General features: G+C 52.5%; 3 protein-coding genes across 7 annotated transcripts in view; 2 read left to right on the forward strand and 1 right to left on the reverse strand.

Annotated features, from left to right (window-relative positions):
* SIDT2 (SID1 transmembrane family member 2) overlaps positions 1 to 14,311 on the forward strand; it is a 553,125-nt gene that overhangs the window by 506,001 nt on the left and 32,813 nt on the right. The window lies entirely within an intron of this gene.
* PAFAH1B2 (platelet activating factor acetylhydrolase 1b catalytic subunit 2) overlaps positions 1 to 14,311 on the forward strand; it is a 497,498-nt gene that overhangs the window by 458,044 nt on the left and 25,143 nt on the right. The gene's annotated exons all lie outside the window — the stretch shown is intronic.
* SIK3 (SIK family kinase 3) overlaps positions 1 to 14,311 on the reverse strand; it is a 37,236-nt gene that overhangs the window by 20,889 nt on the left and 2,036 nt on the right. For all 5 annotated transcript variants that reach the window (XM_062608569.1, XM_062608571.1, XM_062608568.1 and 2 more), the window contains 3 exons: positions 9,430 to 9,546; positions 7,431 to 7,494; positions 2,883 to 3,044 (listed from right to left, as the gene is read on the reverse strand). In XM_062608569.1, the coding sequence (XP_062464553.1) occupies positions 2,883 to 3,044; positions 7,431 to 7,494; positions 9,430 to 9,546 (343 nt within the window). Of the gene's footprint in view, positions 1 to 2,882; positions 3,045 to 7,430; positions 7,495 to 9,429; positions 9,547 to 14,311 lie in introns of those variants that run through there.

Here is a 14,311-nt window from a genome sequence, read left to right on the forward strand (position 1 = left end):
CTGCTGAGCAACTCAATACCCAACCTTCAGCTTCACAACTTCATCAGGGCCCGAGCGAGCACCAGCAAGGACAGAACGTGACAAAGGGAAAACAAAGCAGGAGCTTTGATCTTCCAGAAAGCACTGCATGAGATGGAAGCTTTGGTTACAGGGAGATTTTCCAAAGAAAAAGAAAGAATCCTCACTAAATCCCTTGCTTTTTCACTTCAACTGAACAATAAAAGCAAGTGGACAGTCAGAGAGGGGTCTCCACACCCTGTGACCAGGATGCCCTTAGAAGCAAGTGCCCAAAGGTTATGTGCAAAGTGCCTGTGTGTGTGCCAGCAGGAGGGCAGTGACATTAACACACACAGACGTTTGCCATGGCATTTGCACCAGCAGCAGCCCCTCGCTGCAGGATTCCATGAGGAATGCTGGAAAACAGGCGCCACAAACATTCACTTGGCAAATTCCGAGTGATTAAACCAAAGCATTGTGGCAAAAACACAGAGTGCAGCTGCAGGAAGTAGAAAGCTCTTATAAGGAGCTTAATTTTGACTCCCTCGGTGGTCAGAACCGCAGGGAGCTGGGGTAACACAGAGCTGAGTGCCAACCTGTCAGTGATACACAAGATCCCAGCACTGCGCAAGGAGATCTGGGCTGAGAATGTGCATTTTAATGATACAAATGGCAAAGAATACCCGAGATGCAAAAGCACAAAGGTTTTCTTCCCATATCTTGAAATAAACACACATTCACCCTGAAGATTCACCTTCAGTTTTAGCTGCTTATTCTCCTCAGTGCCTTTCATCCATGCTGCACAAGGTAAGCACTCTGGCACACATTCTTTAGCCATCAAGAAAGGTTTGTTCTCCTAAATCCCACAGGAGGCATGGAAACCCCACTGGCACCCCACGGACAGCACAGTAACTGCTGAGCCTGTGCTCCCAATCACTGCATTCCTCACAGGATGTTCCATGACCTACTTCCAGGTGACTTTCCTATCCTCCTCCTTCAGGCAGCTCCTGCAGAGCCCAGCAGAGCCCCCAGCCCAGCTGCTGCTGAGAACAGCAGGCTTGCTAAGAGCCTCCAAAAGTGTATGGGGAGAGGGTTTGCAAATCCCCAGGGAGCAGCCAAGTCTCATTCCACAAGCAGATGCAGAGGGAAAAGGGCAGTTTTGAGGAGCAAGGTGAAAGTCACCATGGAATAGGGAGATATTTAAAGGAACAGCTCTGTGCTACAGAAGTAGACCCGATCCCTCACGTTTCCATAGAGGGAGGCTCCAGCATCTGCACCACAGACGCTTCATCCTGGGAAGGTTGCAGGCTCTTGCACACGAATACACAGCAGTGCATAGATGACATTCCTCTGCAGCCATAGGCCGGGAAGGCCGGGGTGTTTAGCAACCATCTCAACTCCTGGCTGAACCCTCTGCCTGGGAACACCAGTGATCCCACTGCCAGAAGTGACTGACTCAGCCTCCAAGAAGGTACACTGGAGAAACAGCATCCATGGGAAAAATGAGCGTGAGGGCATCAGCGCTTCTGACTCCTGTTTATGGAAAACCAGTGTAGCTGCAATCAAAAACCCCAAACTCCACAAGTCCCCTGGCAGTCAGTGCTGAGTGAGAACAGCAGCACTGACCCGCTCCAAGGCTGCTGCACTGGCTTGAAGGTGCCACTTACTCAGTAAGGGATGTGAAGCCTCAAACAGGGGTCTGTAGTAGTTGCAGAAAGCCTGCCCAGGTGGGAGCCTGAAACTGGAGTTACACACCCCATCAGAGGCTGTGCTGTCAAGCTGGACTTGATGAGGTAGAGGGACAAAACGTGGTGCTTGGAAAACCCTCCCCATCAATCAGCTTTTCCAGGCTACTTTTCAACTCGCTACGACATCTTCTTGCCAAGTCAAACAGTGCCACCAGCAGGGTGGGAGCTGTCCTCTGGAGTCCCTTCCGGGAGCAGAGATTTGGAAGGAAAACAGCTCCCAGCTCCCTCAGATAAAACCCCAGCGTTTCCACGTTCAGAGCCTGTCAGTGTGCTCCTGTGGGCACTCGTGCAGGAATCCAGCCGCAACTGAGGTAGTTTGGAACTCCTATTTCCTGGTGTCCTGCACATGGGTTAGATTTTACCCCGTGAACACAAGATGGCCTCAGATCATTAGCGCATCCGTGCACACAGCACAGGCCACAAAGTGCTGTGTCAGCAGCAGGCTCTTGCTCATGTGCCCGCAGAGCAGCGAAGGGCAGGTTACCACCCTCGTGCCAGGGAGGACATGGTTCACACTATTAAGCGTCCAGAGGAAGTGTCAAAGTCCTTCACTTCCTTCCCTGTTCCCTCCTCACAAAGCAAGGATGAGAGAAACCTAGGAAACTATTAACCATTTTACTACAAGCCAAGCGTTCAGCTCTCACCTAACACCTACAGATGGTACAGAAGAGAAAGCAACACAACGAACGGACTCCCCGAGTGCCGCTTCCCCTTCACTGCTCTGCCATAGACACTGCCAGCCCTGCTTTGCCATTCCTTCTCTCTCCCCCCAGCCTGACCTGCTTCAGAGAAGTCCTAAATGGGCAGCAGGACTCAGACCAAGGTCAATAGTTTAGTATTAGCCTCGCCCATTACCCAGTGTATTGGAACACCACCGTATCTGCAGCTCCATATGTGCCTATGAAGCCAAAACTGCTTTTTGTCCTCCTTCTATTTTGCACTACTTGAAGGCAGATATAAATCTCCTGGCTACAACCTGGCAGCTCCAGCCCTGGGCAGCAGGCCACACAGAAATCCAAAGCTTCCTTTAGCTGCACTGCGCTTCCTTCGCTGTGAATACCTGGAAGCAGCCAATGCCTACATTTATTAACTCCTGAGAGCAGCTGCCTTCCTCCCGCCCCACCAGGCTGAGCTCACCTGCTATTTTGATGTTGAGGTTCGCATCCAGGAGCAGGTTTTCTGCCTTCAGATCTCTGTGGACAATATTGCGACAGTGACAGAAGTTGACAGCAGCCACGATCTGCTTGAACTTCCTCCGGGCTTCCTTCTCCGCCATGCGGCCGTGGGCCACCAAGTGATCTGCAAGGGACGGGGTGAGGAACAAGGGGTTATTCACACAGGGGCTCCTCACGTGCCTGTGACAGTAACACGGAGGATGCAGATGGGCAACAACACGGGCACCAGCCTGTTTTCATGGCTCCAGCACCAGATGGGGTCAGTGCTGAAGCTGCATGGGAAGGATCCAGCACACCACTGCCACACAGCCCCCTCTGAGCTGTCCCAGCGTGAAAGGCTTTGAAGTGATCAACTTTCCTCTGTATTTGTGCTTGGGATTGCCCCAGCACAGGGGCAGGACCTTGCACTTGGCCCCACTGAACATAGGCTCACCCCTTGAGCCTCCCCTTCATTCCACTGCCCTAAACTGGAGGGTTTGATAAAGACACCTTGAAAACAACAAAACCCCGTGGCTTGTGAAGGTTCCTGCTCAGGAGCTGCTGTTTTCCCAGTGCCCCATTAACTCCAGTACCCGTGACATAACTGCCTGGCAGTAAACACCAATTACTGAGCTCCAGCAGAGCAGCTCTGCCGGCTCCGGAGCCACAGCAGCCTCCTCCTCACGGCTCACTCCTCGTGTTGTGCAACAGAGTGAAGCTGGGTTTCAAAGAACTTGTCAATTCAGTTGTAGTCATCAGATAAACTCCTTCCATAAGCAAACCTGAGGCAGGGCCAGGGAGGGAAATCCGTCACCAATCCCAACATGACCCTCCATTCACCTGCTAGGAAAAGCAACATTTACTCTCTCAAACAGCCCTGTCATATCTCATCAAGTCAGTCGCAGGGTCATACATGTTCTAGTCTGAGGAGCTGGGAGGCCGATGAGCAGAGTTAAGCAAGGGCCTGCTCCAGTTTAACCACTGCCACCCATCAACAGGCACAGCTCAGCTCCTGAACAAGTCAAGGGCATTCCCAGTGATTGCTGCGCGTGAATCCGGGAGCGCAGGCTGCTGATACAGCAGAGTGCAAGGTTCCAACCTCCCGACATTCCTCAAAGTAGTCCTGAGGTTCTCCTGCAGGCAAGGAATCAAATCCACTGCTACAGGAGGAGTCTTTCTACACACCTCTCCAAGGGCAGTTTTCCCAGCCCAGGTTCAGTGGTCCCCACATACGGACGTTCAGTCGTCCCTCTTCTGAGCCAGCCGTGCTCCAGCTGCAGGATAGGCTGAAATCCCACTTTTCCTGAGGAGAAGCGCTTGGAGCCGGTCCCCAGGCTCTGCACGTAGGCACAGCCCTCAGACCACTGACATTTCTGCCCAAGCTCCAGAGGAAGGACAGAAACAATGAAGCTACAGAATACTCCACATACCACCAAGGGCAAGTGCGTGCCAAAATTAACCATTGCCAGCTTAGCCTGCACTAACCTCTCGTGCTGCAGGGGTTACAGAGACGAGCCTCGTGCTCAGCTGGGAGCCAGCACGCTGATCCAGGGCACAGCCTGGCTGCTCTCTGTACTCCTGTGGAGCACCCGATGGTGCCCTCTGCATTAAAGAGCCCCACGCTGAGGAAGAAGCACCTTCTGGTCAAGCGACAGGGCTGACACACAGGTTCCCACTTTTTGCCCCTGGACAGACTCCACACACTTTCAAGTTGCTTTCTGTCTGGAAGGCAAACGCTGCTGAAGCTTCACATCTCCTCCCTGTGCTGGATTACGTCCCATTTCCAGTGTACTTGGTGACCCTGTGATCCCAGAAGCAGCCTGACCTTGTAGAGACTGGTACCACTTTGTTTAACGCCAGAGAGCTGAGGATCAGTGGTGGAGATGGGGCAGAGGCACGGACAGGCTCACCACATGAACCAGGGAAGTGCTGCTGAGCACTTTTGTCAAGCAAGCAAGCACCCACGTTCTTGTGAGGGCTGCAGGTTAGTTACAGAAGCCATAGGAAACAGCAGAACTCAGACCAGGCTTTCAGACCGTGTTCTGTTTGACCTCGCAAGAGGGACACTCGAGATACCTGGAACAAAGAGCACCCTCTGTTTAAAAGGAGCCATCCGTTTGTTGGTGATGTCAAAGCAGAGGCCCAACCGCACGCAGAACATGCACAGGGACAACCATAACAATTTACATTTTGGTGCTTAAGCCCCCAGCAAAAGCCAGGCTCCTCCTGGCCCCACGCAGCCTTACAGGCAGGGAGTTATCACAGTGCTTCCAGGAACAGGAATCAAAGACACTTCATGGCTCTGCTCGGCCACCAAAGGAGCTCTGAGCCCTTCTACTGGCAACTCAGATACACAGGTTGCAAAGCTCTCCCAGGACTCCAACCAAGGAGACAGAGAAGCCTCCCACCAGACTGAAACCAAGGCCATGTAGAGAAACTACTGTTCCTTAAACTACTGATTCCAACCTGTCTTACTGCCTGCGTAGCACTGACAGCTCTATGGTACAGTTTAAGCCCTTGAAGGTGTTTAAAGCACTAAGGAAAACGACTCAGATTTGCTTCTAACAAAACTTGCTCTGAAAAGGACGACTGTAACTCAAATGATACGAGTGCCACGAGCCGTGGTGGTCAGCCCCTGCCCCTGCCCCTTCTGCGGCTCGCCTTTAAAACCTTGGTCAGGCAGACTTCAGGAGAGAACCAAGAAAAAGAGCTGAAAGATCTTGCACAAGCACACGTAACAGAGAGGGCTCCCCAGTCACAACTGCCCTTCTCTGCACAACATGAGGACGTGAGATTCTTCAGCACAGGAGATGCTAATGACTGCGAGGAAACCTTCCCAAAACGGGTTGCTGCTTCCTCCCTCTAAATTGCTTCCGCTGGTAGAACAAAGTCCTAATGGCTCCTCAGGAAACCCTGATTACAAAAAGCTGAGGCTTCAGTTTCCCCCTCGGCTCGAACCACAGCGCCTGAGAACGCTCAAACCCAGCCAGTGGGGGCTTCGCTCTGGAAAAGCCTCTGTGCTGTTCCAGAGCTGGCTGCTCCCAGCTACCCACAGGATAAATGTTGGGCAGTGTAATGGAAATTAGCCATGCTAATGAGCTGAATTTACTACAGCATGAAGTAGTGCAGAAAGCAATTAGATTTGCACTTCGGCTCATGGAGAAGGCTATTTTTGTAAGCAAGAGAATTCATTCCAGGCTTGTATATGAGCTTGCACATAGTTCTGCATTTAAAAAAAGATGAGCCCATCGCTGCCAAATGCAACAGAAGAGGGAGAAAGTAAGGAGTGATTTATGCTCTCCTGTGGTGATCCACAGGCAAGCGAGCTCTTAGGCACATTCAAGTGACTGCTGCACAAGGCAAGAGGAGTCTCAAGCCTCCGGAGCTGCTGCGTGTCCCACACCATGATTCATGCTTGAGGAGACAACTGGGAGGCTCAGCTGGAGGAAGTCAGGTTTCCACAAGGCCATCCACAACATCAGCTGTCACTTGCTTCTTCCTTCAGCTGTCACCTTCTCAGAGAGGGAGCCCAAAGGGGATGGACCGCGCTGGGTAGAAGCCACGACAACCATCTACAAAGGTACTGAGGACCCGGAAAACAGCTCAAGTCGGCTTTGCCTGAATTTGAAGCTTCTCTTGCTTCACTAAGAGCTTCACCTTTAACTGCAAGGCAGCCTCCTGCAGCAAAGTCAGAGGTCCTGACACTGAAAGTCAATCTTCTGCAGTGGCTCACGAGGAAAAGGAGGAGAGCAGCTCCATTTAGCTGACAGGCTGTACGCGACTGTCCTCCCAGGGACACTCCCTGCAAGCAGACTGAAGCCTGCTCCAGTCAAGCACGAAGGATTTCCCCCTTTTCTGCATCTCACATGGGTGGAGCTAGTAGAGATCCCAGCGTGCACCAGTACTTCCATCTCTACAGGTTTTCATACTGGTCACGGCAATAAAACAAATGAAGGGATCAGCCACCAGCTCTTGCACTTGCGTCTTTTCCTGTAAAGAACAGCTTCTGTGGTCAAGAAAGCTCAGCCAAAACATTGTTAGCAGACAATGGAGTTGAAAATGGATGTAACTAACACAGGCTAAGATAACATCAGGTATCCAGAAGATAAGAACACGCACGGCTCTGGGAACAGAACACTGCAGAGCCACAGGACCGCCTGTTTCTTTGAAAGCCACTAACAAACACCGACGTTTCCGCTCTCGTCAACAAGCTTCATGCAACTTGCTGGAACCAAGTGTTCAGCAACACTTCCAAAGCCAGCCAGGTGACTATTCCCAACACCTGTAATCCCAAAGTCAGCATCAAAGCAGGGCAGCACCTGCCAATGGAACCCAAACAAGCAGCAGAGGTTACGGAAGGGACCTTCCCACCAAGTTGGTATCATTTATTTCTCTACTCCTGTTGTCAATGGAAAGTTTTCAGGCTGAAGGGCATCCCTCAGCTGCAGCAAGAGAGCGTGGCAGCTATTTTCGGTTTACTGGAGCTGACCAAGTGCATTATCTGATTAAAGAATGCAGTAAATGTACTCACCAAATATTTCCCCTCCACTGGCGTACTCGGTCACTAGATAAATCATCCGCTCCGTCTCCATGACCTGGGCACAAGGACAGAGAAGGGACACGTTAAGGACACTGCCCTCTGCAAAAAGTGTAGCTAAATAAGAATTGACCCTTTCCATAGCACATGTAACTGCTCTCATTGAATCAACAATATTAACTCTCCTGTGCCAAGGAGCAGACGAGGAACTGGGGCACGTAAGAATCAAATGGCAAGCTCTAAACAGTGATGCTGTAACTAAACACACTTCACTTGTGCCTTCCTCCCCTTGTCCTTGCCTTCCCTTTAGTGTTTGCTCCCCTGGAAGACTTCTCAGGGCTGCCACAAGGGAACCAGTTCACCTTCCCAATCACCCAGGCCACTGCAGGCACTAAAACCACCACCAATTTTGCCAAAGGGGGAACATTCACTGAATCAAGAAGTGACTTTGGAATGAGCCAAGATCCATCAGACATGAGCAGAGCAGAGGCTTTGCTTCAGGGAGCCCTGTGTGTTTCAGACAGGTAACACCCCTCTTGTAACACACATCTGTAGGAGTTTGACAGGGCATTGGGGCTGCAGCAGCCCAGTGTGCCAAGGCCACCAGTTTATGCTGGAGTTGGCAGTCCAGAGCCGGTCACAGCGAGTTTAAAAGTGCCATTTATTCCAGATTCCTACTGAAAAGATGTGAAAGGCTCTGAAACACCAACTCCAGGGTTTAGTAGTTCGTTATCTAACAATCAATGTCACTGGATGCCCAGGAAGATCAGACAGGGTGGAACACCCCCTGCAGTGGGTGCTCTTCCCTCACTTTAGCAAATCCCAGCCACAAGTGTCACCTGCCCAGTGTCATATCAAAACCATACATGGAATAACCAGGTTGCAAAAGGGCTTATTAAAGAGGAGTCCATTTGCAAAGCAGCATTCCCCAAGTACCTGCAAAACACTGCAGCTCTGGAGCGTCTGCTGTAAGCATCTTGGACTCTTGTGGTTTGGCCTAAAGAGCTAAACATTAACCTCTGTCACTTCTACTCAGCTTTAACTCCTTGGAGTCCAACTAAGTGCTCACATCCATCAGGCAGAGCTGAGCAGCACACAGGGCTTGAACAGACAAGCCCACTGAACCTGGCAGTTCTGACCAGCTCTGGCAGGACCCTGGGAAGGGGACTCCATCCGACAGCTTCCAGAACCAGGACTGCACGCAATAGAGGAGAGTGTGTACACAGCTTTTGAGCACTGCTCTCTAGCTGTAAGGCCCTGCTTGAGCCCTTGTATCAGAAAAGCCCAGGGAGGGAGTCTTTCATCTGGCCACCAGCTCCCAAAGCAGCATTTAATGGTTCACCAAGGGGGTGGCCTTGGTGAACCCTCTGCTCCCACCACACTGGTGCTGTCTGTGTGTCCCTGGCCTGCTGCAACCTCCCCGCTGCTCTATTTGATCGTTCAGTCGCAGGGGCACCACAACCACATGCGTCAGAGGCATCACACGTGGGCTCTGCCTCTGGTGGTTCTGTTTGCACACCAGGAATGCCAAACAAGCCGGAGAACAAGTCTACAAACAATATTCCCAGGTGCTATTGATCACCTTCCAGGCAAGCAGGGAGGGATCAGCAAGTCCTTGGGCCACAGGGTAAATGGTCAGAGAGAGGGGAGCAGGGGAGCTCTGTGCTAGTGGGTGAGACTTACTTGCTCCCTTACACAGAGAAGGGGAGCCCGCATCCGGTTTCAACTGGGAAGCTGAAAAGCACACAATAGCCATAAACAAATGGCAAGAGGCCAGCACACAGCGGAAGCATCATCTCCCAGAACGAGGAGGATCAGCCACACTTTCCCCCTGCTCCCTAAATCAAAATACTCCGAGACCTTGGAAACATAAAGGACTTTCCCAGTACTTCACGCAGGAGAAACAGAGGGATAACTCCAGAGAAAGCACTACGAGACAGTGTAAAGCTATAGTACAAAGGGGCAGAAAACACACCACAGGGAGTGCTCCTACCTGGTATAACCTGATGATATGTGGGTGGCAAAGCATCTTCATGATCTGAACTTCTCGAAATATCTTCTTCAGGTTCTCTTCATCCAGCTGGGTCTTATCGATTATCTTTATGGCCACCTAGCACAAGGGGAGAGCAGGACAGAGGTCACTGACCCATTTTCAGAAGCAAGCTCTGCCTGCAAGCCCTGCTGCACTGAACAGAATACACAGTCCCTGCCCCAGAAAGGCTCCGAGGAGCCTCCCAGAGCCCAGCACCTTGCCAGGAGGTGGGCAGGAAGCAGCTTTGTTTCCTACCTCTTGGGGTGTTGTCCCTACAGAGGGGACCTGTTTGCGAGTAGGGTGCAGAAGGGTTTTCGGGCTCCTGTTACCACAGCACACCCCTTAAAGTCTCTCTAGCGGTGGAGACTTCTTCTCTTCCCTCTGCCTTCCCTGAGCATCCTCCCTCAGCCCCGGCAGCTCCCAGCTCTCTGGGGCACACAGTGAAACCACCCAACTCCAAATGGGGAGAGAACCCCTGTGCTGGTGATGCACAACCAGAAGGATGTGACCCAGGAGCCCAAAGCCCAGTTCCAGAAGTGCCTTGCTCTGAAAAGCCTCTGGTGTGCACCAGGGACAAGTGCTCTGTGCCACTGTGGCACACGATCCAAAACACATCTCCTCCTCCTCCTCCTCCTCCAGTGCCAAACCCCAAGTGCAATGCTAAGTGATGCTCTAACAGGCACGGTGCTGCTTGGAGGCAAACAAACGACAGGATCATCAGGGTCTTTAAGGGAACAATCTGAAGCACGTGAGAATTAAGCTTCATTTCCTACACTGAAACCCTCGCCAGGGGAATAGCTGCCCTGCATGTACCACAGCACAGCACAGCCCCAGCAAGGCACAGGCACAATAAGCTGGTTCTTTCCTTTGAAACCTCTAATTCCGAGCCCAGGAAGGGTTCCAGGCTCCCAAGTCAGGGAGCACGCTTCCGACAGCAGCCCTGCGCCGTGCGGAGCCAGGCCTGGCACTGGGCACCAGGGGCTGCTGGCAGGGCCGGGGCTGGAGCCGGAGCCAGAGCCAAGGTGAAGCCCTGGACGTGTGCGGCTGCCAGGCACTAACAGGCAGTGAGTAACAGGGTGAGGAGCTGCTGCTGCTCCTCGGGGCTGCCACGGCCGCTGGTTGGGGTGTTCTGCACCACACAGCTCCAAGGACAGCGCTCAGGAGGGGACTGGGAGAGCTGAGAGCCAGAGGGGGACTGGGAAGCACCCACTATGTGCTTTTCACCAAGGATTATCCCTGCAGGAATGAGCTTTTGTAAAGCTTAAAGTGACGCGTGTGTATATAAAAAGCTAAGAGGCACTTCCTCAAAGAGCAAATCCAAAACGTCTAAGAGACAGGAGTCATTTTCAGGCATAAATACATGAAAGCCCCACAGATGTGGAGTATTCCAAAGCTCCTTACTCATTTCCCAGCTCTACGGTCACTCAAAGGAAATCTCATTTCCCAGCTTAATTATATGACTGGAGTTGACACTCGTGGTGGAGTTCAAGGGATACAGAACATCGGATTGAATGGAGCTCAGTGGGGAGGGCCAGAGAGAACAGAACCCAATCCCTCTGGTCTTGTCTCTGATAACACAGCAGGCTGCTGTCCCCCTGCCTGCCCCACGCTTGTCACCTCACTGCACTGGGGGCTTTACATGTGGTGCAGAGGAACACACACAGCACGCAGGAGATGTCCTCACGTGAAGGACCATACTGTCTGTTAGGCCAAAGAGTGGCTCTTGAACACACCTGCATCCTTGGGGGAGATGAGGAGGGACCTGGCCCTTCTGGAGGGGTTCCTTCCATGTGTTTTCCTCCCGTCCCAGTGCCTCCAGTGACTGCTGTGAGATGAAAGGTAAAAGGCTCCTGAAAGCCCTGGCCAAAGCACCTCGTGCTCCGGTTTCAGGAAACTCGGAGCTTCCCCACAAATGTGCAAGGGTGGAAGTATGAAATCCCCACAAGGGAAAGCACAGGGATCTCAGGAGTCCATCGTATTTCCAGGCGTTTCTTCTCCTGGAAACACTGCTCCCTGTTTCCACGATCTTGAGCGGTGTGCACGTCAGGCAAGAGCCTGGTGAGCAGCAGAGCAAGTCTGACCCAAAGCAACGGGGTAGTTGGAGAACTAAAGGAGTGGAAGTGAAACTCCAGGAGGCAAAAGGGCAGGAGCAGGTACCATGGATGTCAGGGCATGCCACGGGAAGTCACGAGGAGCAGAAATGCCATTTCAGGCCCAAACACTCCAACATGTTCCTAGATGGGAGCTCCCACAAGCCCAGGCTGCCCCTTCTGTGCTAAGCACCAACCCTTTTCTGCATCCCAGCACGTGCAGCCTTTGCATTTCCTGCTCTCAAGCACACAGGCTTCTCCTGAAGCTCCCCCAGCATCACCAGAAACACAACTGTACATCCCAGATTTGGCCCAAGACACCAGATTTGACACCCTGGTAGTCACCAGGGCTGGAAGATCACGGCCCGGGTGAGAGGCTCCTGCAGGAGGCAGGGCAGAATGAACATCCATATCGACATCCTGTTTATGAGCCGAGCGTGGCGAATATCCCTGCAGACTTCCTCGAATCCATGGTGCCCTGCCAAGGGCAGGGAAATGAACTGCCACGTGCCCAGGGGAAGGGCAGGAGCCATGCTCGGGACTACGGGAAAAGGGGAATAAAGGGAGAAGCAGAGTCTGGTTTCATGGGAAGGACCCATAGGACAGTGCAGTCTCCTTCCCCTCCTGTGCAGGGAACACAGGGAAAAGCTAAGGACCCTGTCCTAGGCTAACACCTAGGACTTCATGCCACACGTTTGCTCGGATCCAATTATAACTGTAATTGAACTATAATTAAGCTTTCCTGCATGGATGATCATTCCGTAAAGAAACCACCTTTTCCATTTCAGTCGTTTCTGTAGCAGCTCCACTTGAAACCAGGAGAAGCCCCACTTCTTTGGGAACAGAGCACGCGAGCAGCCTCATCAGTAATCCCTACACAAGTGGAATCGGGCCAGGAAGCGTTGCCACAAGTCAGCAATTGATCTCCTCAGTGTAACAAGAGCCAACAGATGGCACTGGCAAATTGACTGCACGGAAAGCAACCAACATGTTGATTTAGGAGAAACACTTCCTGCAATTGTTCCGAGGCGTCCTCCCGCTCCCCATCCCTCCTGGAACACCCTCACTGAGCGCGCACCGCATGTGCCCTGCTGCAGGGGAACACGGCCATGGGACCCGGTTCCTCTCTTACTCCATGGCTGGCTCTGGAGCAGGTCTTTGGGCTACTGAAGGAGTAAGCCTGGAGAAGGCCAGTCTAAAGGCACGGACAGGACCTGAATTCCTTCCACAGCACAGCCCAGCAGCCCTCTCCTTCCTCTCCACTGCACTCCAGCCTTGCTGGGATGCCAACAGGAGCTGTCAGAGGGCTGACAGCAAAGCGCTCCTCTTTCCAGCTGCTTCTGCCTGCCAGGGACACTTGGGAAGCTCCAAACACGACGACCCCTTTGGATTAAGCAGCTGTTGGAGGGGTAAAAATCACTCCCACAAGCAGATACTGACGCTGCACAGGACCTCTGGGAGAGCTCTGGTGCCAGAGAACAGAGTCAAGACAGAGGCAGGGGGAGACAAAGGAAAAGCTGCTGCAGTGCCTCCTGCAATGGCACCTCCTGCCCCACGCTGCACGCCCCAGTGTCCTCACACACCATAGCAGCTCAGTGCGGAGCTGTCACTGTAGCTGTCACTTGTCACCAACATCACCACCCTGCAGGGATGGCTGGCTGGCAGAGGCACATGCTCTTCAGACCGGCTGTCACAAGCCTGCCTGGCTGCTAAGGGGCACTGAAAGCCAGCACTCTGCATGCAAGCAGGCAACTGGTACAGGTTTTACCCATAGGAAAACACTCAACAGCAGAGATGTGCTCTCCAGTCCTTACACACCCAGACAATGGCCGGTTACCAGACCAGAGAGACCTCTCTCAACAAGCTCCTGGGCAAACAAAGGAGTTACCCCACCAGCAGAACCCCCTCATTCAGGGGTGCAGCAGATAAAGCCAGGCCATTCCACAGCCAAAGTGGGGGCTTTGGAGGTGGCACAAATAAATATTGCCAGCAGCTGAAAGCAGGAAACCGAGGACCAAGATGCACCCAGCAAAGTGTGTTTGCTCAGGAAGGAAGTTATCACCGTGTCCACATCCCTCTTCACAATCAATGCAGTGACTTGTGCCTCGCACAAGGTGAAGGAAACCCCAATGGTGTTTTGGGAAAAGTCAATACACACAAACCCTTGGGCCCGGTGCAGTGTTAATGCCCTGCTTGTGAGCACTGTGCTCTGCTGTGGCCCCTCCCCGATCCCAGGGGAATGGGTCTGGATTTCAGTGGCAGAAGCACAGACCCCACATTGACGCCTGCAGCTCTGCTAAACCCAGTGGGGACAATCTCATCGTTCCAGGGCATGTACAATGGGATGGAGCCGGGGGCAAGAGTACAGGAGTGGGGCACAGTCACACAATTCCCACCTCTTTTGAACCCCTCCAGCTTTACCCATGCTGTGTTTACGCTGCAACTGACCTCTCCATCCTCTCGCTTAGAACCTTGTTACAGGAGGAGGAAACCCTCTGCTCCCCAGCTTCAGCGGATGCTGGTGCCAGTGATTTGTTTCTTCAGTTCAGAAGCCGTATAAAAATCACTGTAATGCTTAACAGATGCAAGTGTGAGAACTTCACGGGGGTCAGAGCCATGCATTAGAGGTGGTATGGAACATTATTTCTTTATCCTAGTCAAGGAAAAAGGCAAACTATAGCCACAAATGCCAGCCCCCCGTGATGGCCCAAGCTGCTACACTAAAACACGTCCACATGTCCATCTGCAGACAG

This window comes from Pezoporus occidentalis, unplaced genomic scaffold (genome assembly GCF_034315485.1).
Source record: "Pezoporus occidentalis ecotype Australia unplaced genomic scaffold, CSIRO_AGI_Poc_V1 ctg130, whole genome shotgun sequence".
Taxonomy (NCBI): Eukaryota; Metazoa; Chordata; class Aves; order Psittaciformes; family Psittacidae; genus Pezoporus; species Pezoporus occidentalis.